This window comes from Acomys russatus, chromosome 19, assembly GCF_903995435.1.
Source record: "Acomys russatus chromosome 19, mAcoRus1.1, whole genome shotgun sequence".
In the NCBI taxonomy this organism is placed as follows: domain Eukaryota; kingdom Metazoa; phylum Chordata; class Mammalia; order Rodentia; family Muridae; genus Acomys; species Acomys russatus.
This window is the reverse complement of record NC_067155.1, coordinates 39,064,313-39,086,900: the sequence shown is the minus strand read 5'-3', so window position 1 is coordinate 39,086,900 and position 22,588 is coordinate 39,064,313. Positions and strand designations below refer to the sequence as shown.

Below are 22,588 nucleotides of genomic sequence, written 5' to 3'. Positions count from 1 at the left end.
TTGGAAAAGGAGACAAGGGAGCTCTGGAGAAGTTTACCTTTCTTTTCTACTCAAGAGTCCACAGGGCTGAGGTGTGGAGTACCATCTACTATCTTTCCTCCCTAGACACTACCATGTGCTGATGCCCTGTCGCAGAACACCTCAGCCCTGTTCTATTTTAAACAATGTGCCCCTGGGGATCAAACGCGGAGCCTCACACATGACAGGCAGGCACTTTACCACTGAGCGCCACTCCCAGAGCTCCTAGCTGGACAGTGATAAAAATACCTCTGATCAGGCTGGTGAAATGACTCAGTGAATAAAGGTGCTTGCTACTAAAGCTGACAACCTAATAAATTCAATCCTGGAACCCACATGGTAGAAGGAGAGAACCAATTTCCATATTTTCCTGAGATCTCCACATTTACACAATGGCACATGCTTCCTTCCCAACCCAGCTATACACACAAAATAAATAAATGTAAAAAAATTTAAATGTCTGTCATAAATGAAGGAGGCTGTAAGAAACAGACTAAAAATAATTAGGAATTCCCTAGAGGCTGGAGAGACGGCTTAGTGGCCAAGAGCATTTGCTGGTCTTCCAGAGGACCTGGATTTAATTCTCAGCACCAGCATGGCGGCTCACACCATCTGTAACTCCAGTCCCAGGGGATCTGACTCCCTCTACTGGCTCCATAAGCACATGGCACACTGACATAAAGTCAGGCAAAATATCTGCGTACATAACAATAAACAATTTTTTAAAATCCCATCACTTTAGTATTGGTATTAATATGGGACTTCTATGGTGCTTGGGAAAGGAGGAAACTGCCTGGTCAGGTAGATTAGCGCCCATGATGTTTTAAATAAGAATGGCCCCCATAGGCTCAAATATTTGAGTGCTTAGTCACTAGGTATGAGAAAGAACAGGAGGTATGGCCTTGCTGGAAGGGAAGCACACACAAACATAGACACACGAACACCACCAACATCAAGATAATGGGAATTAATATTATTGATCATTAATATCTCTCAACATCAATGGTCTCAATTCACCAATAAAAAGACACAAGCTAACAACGGTTGGGAAAACAGGATCCATCATTCGGCTGTATATAAGAAACACACCTCAGCAACAAAAATAAACATTACCTCAGAGTAAAGGGCTAGAAAGGGTTTTCTAAGAAAATGGACCTAAGAAGCAAGCTGGAGTAGCCATTCTAATATCTAATAAAATAGACTTTCAACCAAAATTGATCAAAAGAGATAGGAAAGGGCACTTCATATTCATCAAAGGAAAAATACACCAAGATGACATCTTAATTGTGAAGATACTTGCCCCAAATGCAAGGGTACCCACATTTGTAAAACGAACATTACTAGAGCTCAAATCACATATTGAACCCAACACATTAATGGTGGGAGGCCTTAACACCTCTCCTCTCACCAATGGACAGACAATCAAGACAGAAACTAAATAGAGAAATAATGAAACTAACATTGTGAGTCAGTTGGACCTAACAGATCCAACATTCTATCTAACAGAACATTCTATCTAACAGAACATTCTATCTAAACACAAAAGAATATACTTTCACAACACCTCATGGAATCTTCCCCAAAACTGACAACATACTCAGCCACAAAGTAAGCCTCAAATAGAGACAATAAGATCGAAATAACCCCTTGCATCTTATCAGAGCACCATGGATTAAAGCTGGACCTCAACAACAGGAAGCCTACAAACTAATGGAAACTGAACAACTCTCTACTCAATGACCACTGAGGCAGGGAGGAACTTTTAAAAATTAAAGACTTTCTAGAATTCAGTGAAAACGAAGGTACAACATACCCAAATTTATGAGACATAATGAAAGCAGTGTTAAGGAGAAAGTTCATAGCAATAAATGGAGAGTTCTCATACTAGTAACTTAAAAGCACACCTCAAAGCCCTAGAACAAAAAGAAGCTAACACACCCAGGAGGGGTAGTTGGCAGGAAATAATCAAACTCAGGGCTGAAATCAATAAAGTAGAAACAAAGAGAAAAATAAAAAGAATCAATAAAACCAAGAGCTAGTTCACTAAGAAGATCAACAAGAAGGACAGCCCATAGCCAAACTAACTAAAAGGCGGAGAGAGTGTACCCAAAATAACAAACTCAGAAATGAAAGGGGGCCACAACGACGGACACCAAGGGATCCAAAGGATCGTTAGGTTTTACCTCAAAATCCTGTATGATACAAAATTGGAAAATCTAAATGAAATGGATGGTTTTCTGGATAGATACCACTTACCAATGTTAAATCATAATCAGGTTAATAATTTATACTTTTTTAGACTTATAAATAGATACATAACCCCTAAGGAAATAGAAGTAGTCATGGAAAGTTTCACAAAACAAAAAACAAAAAACAAAAAAACAGGCAAATGGATGGAACTAGAAAAGATCCTACGTGAGTGAAGTAACCCACACCCAGAAAGACACGCATGATAAGTACTCATTTATCAGCAGATATTAGCCATGTGGTACAGGATAACCATACTATAATTTACAGACTCAAAATAGCTAAGTAACCAAGAGGGCCCAAGGATACGTCAATCTCACTGAGAAGAGGAAGTAGAAAAGACAGAGGGAGTTCTTGAAGAGAGAGACCCACCCCATAGGAGAGAGCCAACCCTGATGCTATTAACCACACTCTGCTATGCTTGCAATTGGAAAGAAAGACCGAGGAAGTTCTTGAAGAGAGAGACCTACCCCATAGGAGCGAGCCAACCCTGATGCTATTAACCACACTCTGCTATGCTTGCAATTGGAAAGCTAGCATAGATGTCCTCTGAGAGGCTCCACTCAGCAATGGATAGACACAGATGCTTAGACTCACAGCCAAAGATTGAGAGGAGCACAGGAGCCTTGTAGAAGAGTTGGGGGAAGGACAGAAGGACCCAGAGGGTACAGAAGCTTCATAAGACGACCAACAAAAGACCACAAGAAGACCAACTAACCAGGGCCCAGAGGGGCTTGCAGAGACTGAAGCACCAAGCAAAGACCATGTATGGATGGAATGGACCTAGGGCCCCTGCACAGATGTACCCAATGGGAGCTTGGTCCTCATGTGTATCCCACAGTAAGGAGAGCAGGGGCTGTCTCTGACAAGGACTCTGTTGCATCTTTTCCCATCATTCCCCCCTCTTGGGGCTGCTTTCCCACACTACCATGGAAGAGGATGTGCTCAGTCCTGATGGGACTTGAGGTGCTGGGGTGGGTAGGTGGGGGGGCTCCCCTTATTGAGATATAGGGAAAGGGAGATAGGGGAAGAGGGAGAGAGGGTGAGACCTAGAGGGGAGGAGAAAGGAGACAAAATCTGGATGTAAAGTAAATAAATTAATGTTTACAAATTCCTATCACTTTAATATTGGTATTAAGAAGTGATTTCTATAGGGCTTAGGGAAAGAGGAAATTGCCTGATCAGGTAGATTAAGGTCTGTGGTGTTTTAAATAAGAATGAGCCCCATAGGCTCAAATACTGAAATTCTTAGTCACTAGGGGTTAGAAAGATTAGAAGTATGGCCTTGTTGGAGAAACTGTGTCACGTGGGTGAGCTTGAGGTTTTATAAAGCCAAGCCAGCCACAAGCCTTTAATCCCAGCACTCAGGGAGGCAGAGGCAGGTGGATCACTTTGAGTTCAAGGCCAGCCTGGTCTACAAAGCAAGCCCAGGATACACAAAGAAACCCTGTCTCAAAAAACAAAACAAAAATATTATAAAACAAGCTGGGTATGGTGGCACACGCCTTTAATCCCAGCACTCGGGAGGCAGAGGCAGGCGGATTGCTGTGAGTTCGAGGCCAGCCTGGTCTACAAAGTGAGTCCAGGAAGGCCAAGGCTACACAGAGAAACCCTGTCTTGAAAAACCAAAATAAATAAATAAATAAATAAATAAATAAATATAAAACAAATAAAAGGCCGGGCTAAGCCCAGTGCCACTCCCTCTTTCTGCCCTACAGATCAAAATGTAGCTCTCAGCTACTGCTCCCGTGACTATCTGCATGCTGCCATGCTCTCTGCCACTATGATAAAGACTAAAGCCTCTGAAACTGGAAACAAGGCCCCAATGAAAAACTTTCTTGGTAATGGTGTTTCTTCACGGCAATAAAACAATGACTAAGACAGGGTTTATGAGGTATGAAGAATCCTGTCATGAAAAATGAGAGTCAAGAAAATTTCTGGAATAGTGGGAGAAAGGATAGAGGGAGCCAAGAGAGGTCAAGGACAACATGAGAAGACCTACAGAGTCAATTAACCTGGGCCATGGGGCTCACAGAGACTGAACCACTAACCAAAGAGCATTCAAGGGCTGAACTTAGACCTCCTACATATATGTAACAGATGTGCAGCATGGTTATCATGTGGGTCCCCTAACAATGGGTGTAGGGGCTGTCTCTGACTGTTGCCTACCTCTGGATCCCTTTCCCCTAGCTGGGCTGCCTTGTCAGGCCTCAGTGGGAGAGGATGCACTTAGTCCTACTGTGACTTGAGATGTCAGGGTGGGCTAGTACCTCTTTGAGGGCATCCCCTTCTCTGAGAAGGTGAGGGGGGAAGTGGAGGGAGGGGTGTAAGGACAGGACTTGGAAAAGAAAAAGGGGGCTGGGCTCAGCCTATAAAGTGATTAAAAATAAAATCTTGCAGCATTATCCCTAAAATGCTGAGGCTGGACAATGAGGTGGGTATCTAGGAAGAGTATGCCACAGTTGTGAGGCCTCCATGTAAGAGCACCTGCTTTAGGCTCAGGAGCAGGATCCGAGAGCACTGACATCGGTCAATTTGTCTTGCTCGAGTTAATGTTTCCTTGATAATGTCACCATAGTCTTCATAGAACTAAGGGAGAGGAAATGAAGAAGGTTAACATTAGCTACTGGGGGGGGGGATCTCTGATTTCTTCCTTTTCTTGCCTAATCACCCTCCCACTGATCCTCAGGTAGGAAAAGAGTAACCTGAGCATAAATAACTCAGACTATCCTCATCTCTAATAGTGCATTATCCAAAAGAAACCAAACTTACGGGCTGGAGAGATGGCTCAGTGGTTAAGAGCACCAACTGCTCTTTCAGAAGACCCTGGCTCAATTCCCAGCACCTACATGGCAGCTCACAACTGTTTCTAACTCCAAGATCTGACACCCTCACACCAATGCACATAAATTAAAATTAAATTTAAAAAAATATAAAAAAGAAGCCAAACTTACTAAAAATAAAAACTAAAGGCCAAAATTGGTTGAACCCAATTGTTGGAGAAAAGGAGTGGGGCACTAATACCTACCCTCAGACAATACTGGAGCCTACACGTCCCTCCCCACCCGTCTAGAGTTCTGTAGAACAAGAGTTTCTGTGCTGTTCATTGCTCTGTTCTAGTGCCTGGTATGTCTGGTACACTGCAGATGCTCAGTAAGTAGAGGGGGATACAATGGCAAGCTGAGGAAATTGAGTTAGCTACACATACATGATAACATATATATACATATACATACATACATACATATGTATATACATACATACACACATACATATATTTTTTTTTTCATTTTTCCCATTTTTTTCTCTAATGTTCTGTCCTGTAGATTAGGTTTAAAGCAGAGAAAACAGATTTCGGAATTGGAAAAATAGGGTATTTCTCAGCCAAGGAAAGTCTCAATAGCTTTTTCTCCTTAAGTATTTACCCCCATATCTCTTTTCTTTGTCCTTTTTTCTAAACTCCTACTGCTGTTTTTTCCTACTTTTCTTTAAAAAGCCTGATCCTGTCAGATTGTCCCCCAGCCGCTGACTTCCTTCAATGCTGCAGTGTTTGAAGCCATGGCTGTGGGGTCTTGCTGTACCTTGTTGTAGTGTTTAAACACGTCTGAGGCTGCATCCAGCTCCAATACCCCGTAGAGCAGCAGCTTGCAAAACCCTGCAAGCAGCCGGCGCCGCTGGTGCAGAAGCTCTATCTGGCCATGGTCCTCCTGGGACTGACCTGCCCAGCAAACACAGAACCAGACACAGGCTTAGGCCTCCTGCACAAGAGACTGTAGCCAGGCTCAACCCCAAACCCTTCCTAAGCTCTGGGCCTACAGCTCTTGTACCATTGCCCAATTCTCCAGGCTGTTGAAAGACGTGGTCCATGAGGAAGCTGGCTAGTTCCGACTGCAGAGTAGCTTCCGGAAAAAATACAAGAGGCCTAAGGAAATCCCGCCCCCCTACAGTCATCTGAGGGCTGAAGATGAGAAGCAGGTCACTTAATAAGACAAAAGCCTGTTGTGGAAGGAAGAAAAGGACAATTTAGAAATGAGAATACTTACACAAGATTACATAGCTCATCTTCCTGGAGAAGTCTCCTCCAACTGCAGGACATGCTCACCTGCTCCTGGATCTCTGCGTCCGCGTCTGAGAGGCAGCTCTGGCAGAGCTCACAGAAGGCCACCATTCTTTCCTTCAGACTCATCAGCTGCTTCTGTAAAAGGATCAGATTGCTTTTAGAGGAGTGAAGGCTCAGGCTCCTCCAGTCCCAGTCTCCTCCTCAAACCCACACTCACTTGGGAAGTAGACTCTGAAATGTGAGTTACTATCCAGAGAATGGAAAAATATACAAGAGTCAAGGCCGGCAAAATCACCTGTAACCACAAAATGTCAGGAAAGTGGGGTTTGAGTCAGATCAGGCGGCTAGAGAACAAGAGTGAGGGTGTCAGTGCTCTTACACGGTCAGGAAGAAGAGAGAAGCTGAAGTGACACTCAGGAAGCAGGGACACGAAGATCTCTGAGAGCCTGAGACCTTCCTAGTCAACATAGCAAGTTCCAGTACAGAGAAGACTACATAGAAAAACCCTGTCTCAAAACAAAACAAAAACAAACAAACAGGCAAAACACCAAACATCATCGCAAAAAAAGAAAAAAGGAGAGGGGGGGAGGGAGGGGGGAGAGGAGAGAGAGAGAGAGAGAGAGAGAGAGAGAGAGAGAGAGAGAGAGAGAGAGAGAGAGAGAGCGCACGCGCTATGAAACCAGGGAAATAATTCCTTTTCTGAGTAAAACAAAAAAGATTATTTTGGACAATGTCCAGAGGCTTACAGCCTAGGAAGAAATGTCACATGTTCCTGGTATATTCAGTCTCCTAGAATTCCTCAACATCTCCTTGGCTCCCAAAAACTCCAAAGCCTCCAGTCTACCTCAGAGAGTAACAGAAGTGATAACCCCACCTGACCTTCCTCCCTATGTCTACTACACACCATAGGACTGGGGCTGCTTGGGCAAGGGGGCAGGTGGCTTCCAGGACACAGGTTCTGAGAGTCACCTGCCCTGCCTCTCTGTGTCCAACCCATCACCTGCCTGGTGAGGAACTTCTCCTGTATCCACAGCCTTCCGAAGGAGTCGAGAACATGGTTCGGAGATTTCCCAGCGAGTCAGGTCATGAGCACTGTAAGGAGAGAGAATTAACTATTATGTTAGGACATTTCTGAGGCAATCAACTCCATCAACATTAGGAGAAAGGGAAGGGGGCAGGAGAGCTGCTCACTTGTAAAAGGCAGAGAGACGCTTCAGAGTGGCTGTCAGACTGTATACCTCATCCTCATCTAGGAAGGATGACTGAGGAACAAAGAAGCTCACAGAAAGAGTTTCTCAAGAACTCATCATTAATCCCGGCCCTCTCTCACCCTCCCTGGGTACCCTCCCGTTTAACACCACCTGCATTAGGTCATCAAGCTCCTGCTGGAATCTATCAGTCAGAAGATCCACTAGCTGGCTTCGGGCAAAGTCCACTCTGCTGAAGAAGGTGAACTCTGGCTTACAGAGCAGATAAAGGGCATGTGCTGCAGCTTCAAGCACCTCAGGCTCTATGTGCTTCACCACCACCTCCTGTAGTTGTTGCAGAAGCAGCTCCAAGTGCTAATAGGGAGACAAGGTATGGTAGAATAGAGGCTGAAGAGTGACACAGGAAGACAGAAGTAGTGACGCTTAAGGATGAGATATATAAAAAGCATGGGTCTATAGAATCTTCCTGAACCCGGGGCCTTGTAGAAAAAAACCCAGATACTGGAAGAATCCTTAACCTAAGCAGGGGAGCAAGACGGCCTAAGAAATGGTCTTGCTGCCTACTCACCTTCTCCAAGCGCTGAGTACAGTAAATGCTGAGGTCAAAGTAACTGAGCAGTCGGAGCAGGGGAGCAACATTCTCTGCATCTGCTGAGAACTACAGTGGAGAAGGGGTTCTGTTAATTAGACAAGAGGCCAATCCACTCTCCATCCTACCTTGGGGTTGGTCCATTACCCATGTATACCCTGGGCTGTACAAGCGGCTCTTACCTTGGCCAGGAGCTGGGGCAAGAGAGGGATGAGGTGCTCTGCCAGCTTCACTTTGTCATATGCTTGAAGCTTGCGTTCTTTGGCAGTCAGACTCTAGGATTAGTTATTGGGAGTGGAAAACTATGAAGAAGCACTAGGTACAAAGGCTGGGTGTATCTGCACACACTTCTGCTCCCTTCAGGATGTCTTTTAGCTGAAGATAGGGTACTCAGAGGAAAAGAAGGAGGGCCCTAACCCAGAATGTAGAGGTGAGGACCGCCAATAACCACCCAGCTCCAGTGCTTCTGACCTACTAACCCACCCTCGCGCCTACCTTCTTTCCAGTGATGCGCCCCACTGGTGGAAGACCCTCTGCAGCTTGCCGGGCACTGGATACAAGGATTTCTATCAGCATTCTCTCCTGTATATCACCCAGATCTGGGATAGAAAGAGGATCAAATAAAACCACAGACTAACCACCCTCTACATCCATATCCCCTCCCCAAACACCTCTGCTGCTTTTTCCAAGTCAGGCAAAAATTAAAATAAAATAAGCCCAAACTGCTCAGTTTCACACTTAGAAATTCAAGACACCCAACCCCAGCTACCATGTGGCACGCACTCTGGTCTTTCTGTAGCAGCAGGCTCGTCAGACTCTCCCAGTCCTTCAGGTAAGACCCTGCACAGTCCCACAAGCTGTCTACTAAGTAAGCAGCATGGTTGTGATGCTGTGAAAGAAGGTTCCAGTAAGATATCTTCCAATGCCACATCAGACTGCTCCAGCAACTGGCTCTTAGTAAGTAGGGCTCTCCCACCCACTGTCCATCATGTCCTTTACTTCTGGTCTGGAGCCTAACACCCCTTCCTACATTACCTCACTCTCCATGAAGAAGGCCAGTAAAAGACAGATGAAAGTCCTCTGAGCTTGTGGATTCCGGCGTCGCTCCCTGTCACTTACTGCTTTCACCCCACACACAGGATAGAAGATCCTGGTAAGATGGATACATGCAAAGAGCACAGCATGGGAAGAAGGACAAAAGGACAAGTAAGGAGGACATCCCATAGGAGAGAAGAGAAAAAGAGACAAGAGAGACTTCAATAATTTCAATAAGTCCCTTGGTGGAGCAGAGAGGTGAGAGAAAGGACAGTGTGACAAACACACACCACTCACTTCCAGTACACAAACTCCCCTGCAGAAGAGGCCATGGCACGATTAGAAATGTATACAACAGAGTAGATTTTCTCACAGTCTGCATTGGTCAGCACGCCTTCCATGTTTCTGTCAAGAGCAATGGAGAACGTGTGTGTGATGGTCTTCTCACACAGCCATGGGCAGAACAAAACAAGGCAGCACCTACAAGGACACGACTCACAGACACTGTCTAAGTGAAGAGTCGGGAAGAGGAGTATGGAAAGGTGGAGAAGTGCCCCTTGTCTTCCCATCAGCACACAAGGAAGGGTCGACTGTAACAGGCTGGGGGAAAGAACTTTGGGGGGCTTGTTGGAGGCTATAAAATAAAGGCAAGTCTCCCCTCTTCCCACAACTCACTTCAGGATGAGGGTCAACAACTTGATGGCCTCCACTGCCACTTCACACTCTCTGTCCATGACCATGGAAACCATTCGGTCCTGTGCAAAGAACATCATCCAATCTCTCACTGCAGCCATTCCAAGACATCACAGTCTCCTGAGATTTGAAACTCCTAACGCAGAGGGAGCAGGAGCTACACCCATAATAGCTATCAGTCTGCTAGAAACAAGATGGAAATGCCTGGGGTGGGGAAACGGGAGCCACAGCAAAGAGCCAAGCCTGGGAATGTTGCCCCCTCTTACCTTGAAGCGGCTGGTAAATAGCTCCATGCGTGTGGTCAGCTCCTGGTTGCCGTACAGCCCTTCCAGAGCCTTCACACACCTCAGGCGGACTTCCTTGTGCTGTTGAGGAAGGAGACAGGAGAAGGAAAACATGGCTGACAAGTGATCACCACAGAGAGTCCAAAAGCCCCTCATTTTCCTTCATTCTGGGCATGCGTGATGTCTACATTGAGGACTCTTAGAATGTAAGTAACAGTGAAGAGCTGTCTTCTCACTGAAAACACAAAAGACTCACAGAAGAACTGGACACTCGTGATGAAAAGCACTCTGGCATTTGTGTTACCATCACCAACTTGCAGTTTCATGGGGAATACCTTCCTCTATAACATAAACGGTTTCAAAGGTATTCTGACTCCTGAATGTTTTCTCCCTTCTGTTTTATACTACCCTCCACAGCAATAAAGTAATATCAATATTCAATATCTAGATTGGGAGATCATTGGTCACTGTATGAAATGTTTATATGGTGGAGCAAGAAGAGGTAAAGTGTTTTGGGATAGGTTAGAAAAAGCAGGTAGCACGAGAAGGAGGTGGACTTGACCTTACCTTATCATGCAGAGTCCAGCCAATATATTTTAGATAGCTGTCATTAAGAAAGGAGGTGCTGTAGCTTTGAATCCAACACCCAATCTCCTCAATGCAGATAGCACGGATCTCAGGAAGGATGTCCCTAGACAGGGACAAACTGACATATTAACTTCTCTTCAAAAGTTACTTTTTGGTCTAACACTCAAAGAAGTTATATTTGTGACAAACAGCGGGTACTAGGCCTTTCATTTCCTCATTACCAAGTAAATGTACAAGATATATGAAATCAAATCTTCTTTAATCAGCATATGAGATAGTTTAAGTTTATATAACTGCATCTCCATACTCCTTTAAAAGCTAAAGTGTGCTGTTTCTCAATTCCACTCAAGAAATGATTAAAGTTCTAAAGAATCAGAAGTTGAAATCTAGACAAATATGAGACACTACTATAAGTACTCTAATTATAAAACAGCTAAGACTTAATTCTACCGTTTCTTCAAACTCTGTAAAACTCCCCTATCCTTACCACAGTGAAACCACGGGGTAGGCTATAAAAAGGCTTGCTGATCCAGACATGCCTCAGGAAAGCCACCTTTCAGGTGTCTGCCCTTGTCTGCTCAAACCTCCAACTCTAGAAACACAGGAGGAAGGGCTAGGACTTGGGCAAGGTCAGGAGGAGGAGAATCCTTAGTGACAGCCTGATCTCTGATTTTCCTTCCCAGAAGAACTCACAAGATCCTTTGTAGGCAGGGATAAACCAGATCTTAACTAGTTTAACACATCTGTCAGTTTTCACTCCAGCTCCAGCAGTCCTGGAACTAGGCACTTAACTGAGAACTGGAAAGGCCATGCCCTAGAGGCTTCGGCGGAGTCTGTAGGTGGCGCACCTGTAGCGATGCACGAAGACTCCTCTGAAGATGGCGTTCATCATCCCCTCTATGTCCTCCTGGTTCTCTTCAAACTAGAGGAAGAAACACGGTCGAGTCTAGCCCTGGTGTACCTCAACAGCATAACGCCACAGACACAAACTTCTACGCACTTTCTGTATATTGAAGGACACACAGTGTAAGCCAGACAGCTGACATTCCCTTCTAACTCCAGAAGAAGGTGTATAGTTTAATGCCTGAACGGTTGCTTTGTGTTGGTAGAACACCATGTCTCCGGGGACTGGAGAGATAACTCAGTGGTTAAGAGCACATATTGCTTTTCCAGAGAACACAAGTTCAGTTCTCAGCACCCATGTTGGTGGCTCAAAAACATCTGTAACTCCAGCTACAGAGGATCTAACATCCTCTTCTGGACACCTCTGGGCACAAACACATAGATACACATAAATAAAAACAAATCTTTTTAAAAATCCATCCTCAGTGGGGTTATTCTAGTCATACCTAACTCACAGTTATGTTTTTGACTACGATTAATTGGGAAAATGAAAATTTAAAACATTATTTCATGTTGTTGGCATAATGTTCTTGTGGACTGCTTATTCATTCTAATGCTGATTTCTCTACCCCACTATCTGGTTCAATCCAGACACTGCACTGTGATGTTTATTCTAAGTATCTCCAGTCTCAGGTTTGTGTAAACATGCCATCATTCCTTCTCTGTATTGCCAATAAATGCCAACTAGGCAATGCTCAACAATACCAGAGAACAGGGTGGGACATCCTGGTGCAGTGAGGGGAGGAGGAAGGGCAGGAGGGAGAGGAGGGATGAGCTGGGCCTAGGGTGTGAGTAAACAAGTATAAAGTGGGAATCAGGATGGGGCTGTACTGACTTGGAGGGTCAGGATGGAGTAGCTACTGCACAACACTGTGCTACACACTAATTAAACAGATCCTAGACTCTGTGTGTGGTTATTTGGGTATATATGTGAGTAGATAAATACCATATATACATATATACATACACATGGCATTTGTTACAGATGTTTTCTATAATGTCTTAAGTTTTTCACATTTAAAAGATGTGTCTGTAAAGGAGAAACTGAGGAAAGACCACTGGTGATAAGATGCATTGGTTTGGAGAGAAGTTTTTTGTTTTTTTAAATGGGGCTAGAATCTAGGTATTGTCTCATTCTGGGAAGTCAAGGAAGTAAGGAAATACTGTAAAGAAAAATAAAGTATATTATAGAGAAGCAGACTGAAGGGTTGATACACATTCACAAAAGAACAGAAGAAACAGTAATAGTAGGGAGGCTAAAGGTGAATGACAGCTGGTGAACAGTCCAGAAAGTAAGAAAAAAGACTCACAGTAGTGCGTCTTGCTTTTCATAGAAAACATACCCAAAGACTCGCAAGCAATACTTAAACTACAGATAGCATCAAATACCATCCACATAAGTTAAATATATCTTTATATAAAATTCATGGGATTGGCAGTGTTATAGATTACAGTGTTTGGATTTTGGAATATTTGTACAGACTTTATTCATTGGAAACAGAATTTCCAAATCCAAATCTAAAATGCTCTCCAAAATGAAAATTTTCTGAGTGTCATATTATTGCTCCAAGAGTTTTGTGAAGCATTTCAGAATTCAGATTTTCAGATTAAGGATGTCCAACCTGTATTATGCATTTATGCACGTGTGCGCCTATGAGAAAGTAGTTTGTAAATTACACAGAGTAACAAAAATAACGTTATATAAACTTTGGTCTCGCCAGACATGGTGGCGCACGCCTTTAATCCCAGCAGTAGGGAAGCAGAGGCAGGCTGATCACTGTGAGTTTGAGGCCAGCCTGGTCTACAAAGCGAGTCCAGGACAGCCAAGGCTACACAGAGAAACCTTGTCTCAAAAAACAAAAACAAACAAACAAACAACAACAACAAAAAACCAACTTTGGTCTCTGTTGAAGTCATCTTCTCTCTGACAAGTTTTAACGTGCTTTGTTGTTTGTTGTTGTTGTTTGTTTTTTGAGACAAGGCCTTATCATTTATCCTTGGCTGGCCTAGAACTGGCTATGTAGATCAGGTTGGCCTCCAATTCAGAGATCTTCCTGCCTCTGTCTCCTGAGTGCTAGGACTAAAGACATGGCCAGCTACTTTATTGACTGTGAGAAATTGAAACCACAGAAAGAGAACCTGCAGACCTAGTGTGGGTCTATGACACATAATTGAAAATCCTAGATAGATCTTAGTATGTGTAAGCCTTTAGTATCATCCCGACGGTGAAAAACAGCCAATGAGAATGGAGTAACACAAAGTGTGCTTCTCAGGCTGGCTCAGCTCAGTAACAGTGCCTACTTGGCAGGCGTGTGGTCTTGGATTCAATTTTCAGTGCCACAGAAAAAGATCAAGCAAGCGGGGGGGGGGGGGGGGGGGGAGATAAATGCACAGTGTTAAATACTTCCTTCTCTTATTATATAGCAGAGAAACAATTGTTTTTAATGAGGATTAGAAAAATCGTCAATAGATAAAGTTAGACATGCTATGTCCTACCAATCTCAAGGTGGAGGAGAGTCAGATACTAGCAAGGAACACATGATAGGTATATCAGTGTTTGACTCAGACACTGCTATTTAAAGTTTAATCAGTCTAAACTGTTTTCCTAGGGCTATGGCTGCCAAAAGTTTTATAGTTTATATCTAAACATGCCTCATCCCAAGAGTCATATATAAAGGTGTGGTTGCCAGCTGATGGACCTTTATGAGGTGGCTGGATCCTAAGGGCTCTATCTTCATCGATGGACTAATCCATAGATGAGTCCATAGCTACATGGACTATTAGGAAGTATGGCCTAGTTGGATGATGCTAGTCACTGGGGTCATGTCTTGAAAAAAACAGATTGTCCCCCGACCCTTCTCCCCTCCTCTCTCTGCATCTTCTCTAAGGTGGGTCATCCTGCCCTATCAGAATCTCTGTGCTACAATACTCAGCCTCAACAAAGGCATGAAGCCACAGAACTACCTGAATATTGACTGAAATGTCTGAAACTTCCCTACCTTGGACTGTTTCTCTTCTGTCAGGTATCTATGAAAGTGATGAAAAGCCTACCACAAAAAACAAAAGAAAACAAACAAACAAACAAACAAAAAAAACAAAACAAAGAAAAGCCTACCACAAAGAAAACAAAGCCAAACTAACTGTGGCTGGGTAACCAATTCATTCACTTAAATTGAGTAAAAGATAGTATTGCCGTCTTATTTTTTTATTTAAGAATTTTCATACAATATATTTTGGTTATATTCTTTCCCTTCTCACAATTCCTCCCATGTGCCCCATTCCCTACCCATCTAAAAAGTATTACTCTTTTAAAAAGAAACTCAAGTTTTAGAAGTTAGATAGGCCCTCAATAAGAAAGAGAGCCTTGTTTTGTTATCAGAACAAAATTTATATCCAAGGGTGACCGGAAGGTGTGTGTTCTCTCCACCTCCCAGTAATCTGGCCTTAGCATTTGTTGTTTTTCAGCACTCCTATGATAACTGACACTCTACATTTAATATTAAGTTCAAACTTAACTTGGCACGCCAGTATAACATTTAAACACTACTGATAAACCTTGCAGACCAATGGAAAGTGAAATACAGAACTCTAACTTTATTCCAAACTAAACATCTGCGAGCCAATGTCCCCCAAACAAGAGGAAAACACAATGCTCATGTTGCCAGTCCCTATTATTTTTTATCTGAAAGGCTGCTTGAGACCTGTGCTTACTGAGAGAAGTGACAGAGCCTGCTGAGGTCTGGGCAGCAGAAAATGAAAGCTGGAAGAGGGAAGGGGCCAGGAACCTTCCTCACCTCTTTTCGTTTCTCCAGCAGACTTTCCAGGCGCTCAGGTGCTCTCTGCTCTGGCTCCTTGTTCCGTTCAGCCTCATACTGACGCTGATTGTTGTCTTTATGCAAACTCAATTGGAGTGCAACTTTTACCAGAGAAGTCATTAGCTTCATGGCTTTGAGTCAGAGGAAACAAGGAAGCCATTGTTCAAGTCAGATGAAAGAGCATTGAGTGCAAAAGCAAAAGGGAAAAGGCTAAATAAAATAAAAAGCAGATTGACGCTAAAGTCCTAAAATTTTCTGTCTGGGAGTGGCCCTCCCCAGCAATATGTTTGGCCGCCTTCTACTGTCAGGCACGGGTATGCTTTGAAAAGATATAAAAGCTGGGCATCCTTAGGTCTCTCAGTTCCTATATTCAGTAGTGGGAAGCGAGAGGGAGGTCTAGGATAAAAGCAACAATGTACAAAACCCAGAGAATGGAATAAAGTCTCACTAATCTCAGGAGAGCCCACTGAGTTGTGTGAGTGCTCACCAGCCAGGGTACTAGTATGACGGAAGGCGCGGACCTGGGAATCTGAGAGGCCAATGAGCAGGGCGATAAGGTCATCCATAGGAAAGCCATCAAAGAGGAGGCTGTACTGGCACTGGTAGACCAGTGTCTTCACAAACTCACAGAAGCTTCCCTGGAACTTCTTCCAAGATGGACCTGGAGCTGTCAGGGGATAGTCCCCTGAGTCCTAAAAAGGGTTTTATGAAAAGGATAAGAAAATTACTAGGTCTATGAAAATTAGTAGGTCTAGGGATTTGAAGTAAAAATCCAACAGCATAATGAAAATTTACTTCATTTCATGCTACCCCTTAACCCCAGAGGCCTGTTAGCTAATTTCTGTTAGTCCCCTTATTTCCAAAGAGGCTGAGCTCTTTCTTATAAAAGCTATTTCCAGGAATCAGAACTAAAGGAGTAATGAGCCATGTGTTCTGAATTCAGACTAAGAGGAGCAAGATGATCCTGATCAGTTTCTTTCACCTCATTAAACTGTTCTGTTAGGTGCTGAATAATCTCTGAGTTGGACATTGTCTTGAACATCTCAGAAGTCACAGTACCTGGAAATTGAAGAAGACAAGAGATATAAAAAGAAAACAATAAGACGGGCATGGTGACTCAACGCCTTTAATCCAAGCATTTGGGAGGCAGAGGCAGGCAAATCATTGTGAGTTCGAGGCCAGCCTGGTCTACAAAGTGAGTCCAGGACAGCCAAGGCTACACAGAGAAACTCTGTCTCTAAAAACCAAAAAACAAAGAACAAAAAAAAACAAAAGAGAAAGAAAGAAATAGAAAATAATAGGACATAGATACATTTAAGGACAGACTAGAGGAAATATTGAAAAGAGCTTAGGGAACAAACAAAAATTTTGAATCCTTCCTAGTCATAAGCATGTCACCATTAATTTGTACAACTGCTATGAAATGACTTTGGAAAAAAAAACTGAAAAAGGAAACAAGACCAGGTCAGATGATAATACTTGACACTCCTGGCCCAATAAACTAAACCCTAGCATGTAAAGCATGGAGCACTTTGAGGGCTCCAGAGCAGCACGTGGAAAACATAGTGGCTGAGAAATAAGAAAAATAGACTATCTTATCTATAAAAACTAAAAGGCACTCGGTGTTTTGTGCACATCTGCAATTCCTGTACTCGGGAGGCTGAGGGAAAATATAGGTGAAATGGTGAGAAATAGAAAAAGTAGTAGATTGCCTGATATATAAAAGCTAAAGTGCACCATCTGTCATGTGCATACCTATAATCCCAGAACTCAGAAGATTGAGTGGGGCAGGAGGAGGTCTTCAGGATCAAGGCTAGTCTGGAATTCATAGTGGAAACTATCTCAAACAAATAAACTAAGCCTCCAAGGGTATGATATGATAGCGCAGTTTTAAACCTGTGCTTTCGTTATCAAGACAAAAGCAAGATTCAAAAGAAAAAAAAAAGGTTGTGCCTCAAAATCCATCATAGTTGCCTCCTAAATTACTTCCAATACTTATGCATCAATGTGTAGGTAAATACTTCAGCTCTTCATATCTTACCTTCTTTATTTTGGTAATTTCAACAGTACTCATAAACAGAGGGAAAGTTTTAAACATGAGAAATGGGAATCAGGAACAGGTGGGGGAATTTTCTCACTTTTACATCCACAGGATCGGATGAAAAAATTAACGAGTTCCAAGAATGCTGCATTCTCATCTTGCTTGTAGTTTTCTAGCCACTCATCCACCAAAGCCTAGGGGAAAAGTGTAGATGATTCCAATTCCAACGATATGACAGAACAGATTGTCCTATTTGATCTTTCCCAGTGAAATATGCAAATTTCTCATAAAAAATTACAAACATCTTTTTAAACATACTGTTGAGCTAGAATGGAAGGCAGAAGTCTGTACAGGTTAAAATGAGAAGGTGGGATTCTGTGAAGTTAAGAAGCTGACTTTTGACGGAAAGGTTTCACTACACAAGATGGCTCTGTGGAGTACATAGCACAGGAAATGGAGCCTAAGATCATCGTTCCAAGAAGAGCAGCCCAAGAGAAGGCTCCAAATAAGGAGGAGGCCTACAGAGCTATATACTTTTATGAAAACAAGGAAGAGAAAATTAATATACAGGGCCACTGGGAACAGCAATAAAATGTACACTGTAGTGTAGTTGGAGAGAAAAAGTGAATCTCTCTCAAGAAGTATAACCATACTTAGCCCCTGGGACTGGATCTGCAGTCCAGATTGCTTCTACCTATATGGACAGAATAATCTCAGGTAAAGAATGTAAAATGATTCCCAGCAGGGTATTATGAACATCTCTAATTGCAGTATTTGGGAGGTGCAGGCAGGAGGATCAAGAGTTTAAGGTCATCCTCAGCTTCATAGTGAGTTTGAAGTCAGTATGGGCTACATGATATTCTGTCTCCAAACAACAACAGCAACAAAAGAAGTGTTCCCATGTTGGGAAAAATGCAGGTTCCTCTCTTATAAGCATACCTTTGACCCTGATCCCAAAGAATTCCAACACACAGAGCTTTGGAAAAAAGAATGAATGTTAGCAAAAACCTAGTGAAACATATGAGGAAAAAGGCATTGAAAGTAATGATTATTTTTTAAAAGAAACAGAATTATACGCATTCCCTTACGAGACTGAGGTATCACCAATTATAAAATGGTTTCATATAATTAAAGGAATAAAATATACACAGTAGAAAAATACAGTAAAAATTTAAAAACAGCAGAAACAAGAAATACACTAAAATGTAGAGGTTTGCTGCATATGGCTGGGGATTGGCTTAAGCAAGTAAGAGCCCTTTCAGAGGACCTGGGTTTGGTTCCCAGCAGCACAGAGTGGCTCACAAGCACCTGTAACTCCAGCTCCAGAGGATCAGGTGGCCTCTTCTGGTGTTTCAGGGCATTACAAGCACATGATACACATACAACACTAGGCATTCATTAAAAAAAATTAAAAATCTAACAAAACCACAAACTTCACTGGATACGGTACAGGTAATTGGACACAGAAGAAAAAATGGAAAGGTGAATCAATGGAAGTATCCAAAATACAACTCAGAATGGCTGACAGATGGAAGTCAAAGAAGCATAAAAGAGATCTGAGAAGGGACTGAAAAATTCTAACATCTAACTGAATTCTAGAATGTACTAAAAATGAAGAAAGGGTAATATCTGAAAAGAATTTTCCATACTTGTTGAAAGACATTAATTCTAAGACCCAGGAAACTAATGGATTTCTCTAGCATGACAAATTTAAAAAGAAAGGTAACCTTTTAAAAGCCTGTAAGACATGAGAACACAAAACCAAGAAATCTTCAAAATAGTGAAAAAGAATCATTTACAAATACTATACATTGAACATTTACAAACCAAAACATTTACAAATGAGAACTATGCAAATACATTGATTGGCCTTGATTTAAACAATACTGTTAACTTAAACACTAAATACCTTAGTTGTATAAGTTACATTTCAAAAGCTCAATAATCACATATGGCTAGTAGATACTGTACTAGAAACACTGATGTGAGCACCATTATAAAATTATGTATTTTAAGTTTGTATTTAGTATGTATGTGTGTGTATGATGAGAATATGGGGGTGAGCATGTCACAAATGTAGAGGACAGATGACAGCTTTCACAAGTTGGTTCCTTCCACATTTACATGGTTCTGGGAACTGAACTCAGTCTTAGGTGGCAATTGCTTTACCCACTGGACCATCCCATCAGGCCTAAAATACTGTAATAATTAGTGCTAAATTAATCACGATAGCTGATTTTTAGTAGCAACAAGGAAAGGCAGAAACAAATGGTAATATTTTTAGTGTGCTAAGGAAAAATGTGTCATCTTAGCATGTTATACTTAGTCTAGGCAGGGTGGTGGCCCATGCCTGTAACCTCAGCACTCAGGAGGCTAAGGCAGGAGGATTTCTCTGTGTCTGAGGCCAGTATAAGCTATAGAGTCAATTACAAGCCAGCCTAGGCTAGAGTGAGACCCTCAAAAGGTGTGTGTGTGTGTATGTATTGTGTGTGTGTGTTGTGTAGAACATACATTTAATCCTAGCACTCAGTAGGCATAAGCAGGCATAGCTCTGCAAGTTCCAAGCCAGCCTAGCATACATAATTCTAAGCTAGCCAGGGTTATATAGCAATACTATCTCAAAAAAATAATTTTTAGGATTCTGTATCTAGTAAAAGGTCTTTAATGAACAAACATATTTTTATACAAGCAAATTATGAAAAGCTTTATTAATAAAGCCCTCCTAAAGGGTAATCTGGAGACAAAAGATGTTGGAGGTTGGTCTGATGCTATATATTTTGATGCTAATTACTGGCTCCCAAGATCTAATTGCACATTCTCACATAGACCTGTCCTTGCTGTGTAAACCTTGCCTGAGAGATTATTCCTGTTTGACCAATAAAAAGCCAATGCCTGGGCAAGGCCGGAGGAAAGCAGGCGTGGCAAAGGTTCACAGGCTTTGGGGAAGAGAAGCAGATGATACCAGAGGAGGAAGGAGGAGGGGAGTCGCCATGGGATAAGAAAGAGCCATGTGGGCCCACAGGAGGAACTCTGAGTTCCACATGAAAGAAATGATTCAGATGTCATCAATACTTTAGCAAATATTTTGAGATTATGGATGAGAGGTAGCCCAAATAGAAATTATTATAAGCAGATGGCATGGAATGGAAGCTGAGATATAAATGAAGATAGTTAGGAGGTAATAACTGCCTTGCCCCAATGAAAATAGGCCACTCTAAAATACATCAGGTATCAAAAGTGAGATGACACCGCTATAATAATTATATGCTTAATAATAAGCATTATTTAGGCTATACCATTAAACCGCAACAAGAAGAGAGTGATTCTATATGGAAGAGTTGAGACTCAAGAAGGAATAATGAATAAAAAGTTGACAAAATATACATATGCAAACAAATCCTATATAAACTAAGATCTGATTTGTTGGGGAATGGGAATAGACAGAACAAAAACAATATAGCTTCATGCATACTGCAGGAGACAAGTGTTAGTAAGTATACTAGGTCCTTTAGAAGACACCGAAAATGAAGCACGTAAAAGGAGGAAAAACAGAAAAGACAAAATAAAGCTGGGGCACACAAAATTATAGAAATATATCAATAATGATAATAGATGCAAACGGGCTAAATTTCTCTGAAGTTCAGATTAGCAAAGTAAGGGACATAGTCTAGACATGAGAAGAACAGATCCAAAAGACACACAGTAAGCCAGACGACTGGGTACGTTACCAGGGCACTACTAACCAAAACCAAAACCAAAACCACAAACAAAGCAATTTTAGAAGTGACAGAACTTAACTATAAAATGTTTGATTTACCAAGTAGGTAAGATTCTAAACTCTAAATCTCTATACAATATTATGCTTCATAATCTTTAAGCAAATATGGGTATAAATATAAAAGGAATAGCTGAAAAAAATTAACTTCTGCCTCTGCCTCCTGAGTGCTGGGATTAAAGGCATGTACCACCACTCCCAGACCTTCACAGATTTTTTTTTTTAATATGCCTCTCTCTCTAACTGATTTATCACACAGAACAAAGCATAAAATATAACCGCAGCAGAAATAACAAATAGCATCATATTTAATATTCTCAGTCTTGCTCAAGAGCACACTAACTGGAGAATATGAACTCTCTTCAGATACCTGTACAGCAGTTTCAAAAACTTACTACATACTAGGTCAGAAAGCTTAGGTTTGAAAGACCACATTTGACCACTGAGAGGTCAAATAACAAAAACACAACCAATAAAACTATGCCAGAAAACTTAAAATCCCCAAAATGATCAAAATCTACATTATGCACTAATATGAATGGATTCCAGTGTTAATCAAAATAACTAAGTTACAGATTACCAAAGAATGATTTGCTTAAATTGATTAAGAAAAGCATTAATTAATGATAAGGGTAGAACCGATAGGAGATGTTTAACATAACATTCAGGTTAGCATTATCTCTGGCTGATAAGGAAACTGAGGGACTTAGTGGGGTGGAGAGGAACTATGTAATGTCTCTTCAGTTCTATTATCTTGGTTTTCTTTTCTTTTCTTTTGGTTTTTTCGAGACAGGGTTTTTCTGTGTAGCCCTGGCTGTCCTGGACTTGCTTTGTAGACCAGGCTGGCCTCAAACTCAGAGCGATCCACCTGCCTCTGCCTCCCTAGTGTTGGGATTAAAGGCGTGCACCACCACTGCCCAGCTATCTTGTTTCTTGAATTGAAAGCTAGCAGTCTCAGTGATTTTTCTTTCTACTACTGGATTTGCAACGTAGGAGTGCCTTACATATGCTAGACAAGTGTTGTACATCTAAGCCATATGCCCAGCCTAGTGTTGTAACCTTTAAAACCACACACAGGCTTTATACACTTTTCTTTTGTTTTGTTTCAGACAGGGTCTCACTATATATTCCTGCCTGGTCTGGAATGTACTATGTAGCTCAGGCTTGGCTGAGATTAAAGGCATGTGCCACCAGACTTGCCAAGCTTTACACACTTTAAATGATATACAATAAAAAATAAAGGACAAATGTGGGGAGAGAAAGATATTTAACTGTTCAAGAAGAGAAGTATCTATGGCTCTTTCTAGGTTCCCCTGTGTCTTTTAGAAAGGC

At 42.1% G+C, this 22,588-nt stretch overlaps 1 protein-coding gene across 1 annotated transcript in view; it reads right to left on the bottom strand.

The window, feature by feature from the left end:
* The window catches only part of Stag3 (stromal antigen 3), a 32,718-nt gene that overhangs the window by 6,187 nt on the left and 3,943 nt on the right, over nucleotides 1-22,588 (bottom strand). Inside the window, exons 4-25 of the mRNA XM_051161211.1 lie at nucleotides 17,579-17,675; nucleotides 16,423-16,499; nucleotides 15,928-16,132; nucleotides 15,420-15,571; nucleotides 11,571-11,644; nucleotides 10,702-10,825; nucleotides 10,117-10,215; nucleotides 9,833-9,912; nucleotides 9,455-9,562; nucleotides 9,158-9,272; nucleotides 8,906-9,011; nucleotides 8,618-8,721; nucleotides 8,305-8,397; nucleotides 8,102-8,191; nucleotides 7,687-7,887; nucleotides 7,517-7,587; nucleotides 7,330-7,417; nucleotides 6,543-6,620; nucleotides 6,368-6,460; nucleotides 6,093-6,261; nucleotides 5,847-5,983; nucleotides 4,753-4,854 (exon numbers count right to left, since the gene is read on the bottom strand). Of these exons, the coding sequence (XP_051017168.1) occupies nucleotides 4,753-4,854; nucleotides 5,847-5,983; nucleotides 6,093-6,261; nucleotides 6,368-6,460; nucleotides 6,543-6,620; nucleotides 7,330-7,417; nucleotides 7,517-7,587; nucleotides 7,687-7,887; nucleotides 8,102-8,191; nucleotides 8,305-8,397; nucleotides 8,618-8,721; nucleotides 8,906-9,011; nucleotides 9,158-9,272; nucleotides 9,455-9,562; nucleotides 9,833-9,912; nucleotides 10,117-10,215; nucleotides 10,702-10,825; nucleotides 11,571-11,644; nucleotides 15,420-15,571; nucleotides 15,928-16,132; nucleotides 16,423-16,499; nucleotides 17,579-17,675 (2,463 nt within the window). The remainder of the gene's footprint in view (nucleotides 1-4,752; nucleotides 4,855-5,846; nucleotides 5,984-6,092; nucleotides 6,262-6,367; nucleotides 6,461-6,542; nucleotides 6,621-7,329; nucleotides 7,418-7,516; nucleotides 7,588-7,686; nucleotides 7,888-8,101; nucleotides 8,192-8,304; nucleotides 8,398-8,617; nucleotides 8,722-8,905; nucleotides 9,012-9,157; nucleotides 9,273-9,454; nucleotides 9,563-9,832; nucleotides 9,913-10,116; nucleotides 10,216-10,701; nucleotides 10,826-11,570; nucleotides 11,645-15,419; nucleotides 15,572-15,927; nucleotides 16,133-16,422; nucleotides 16,500-17,578; nucleotides 17,676-22,588) is intronic.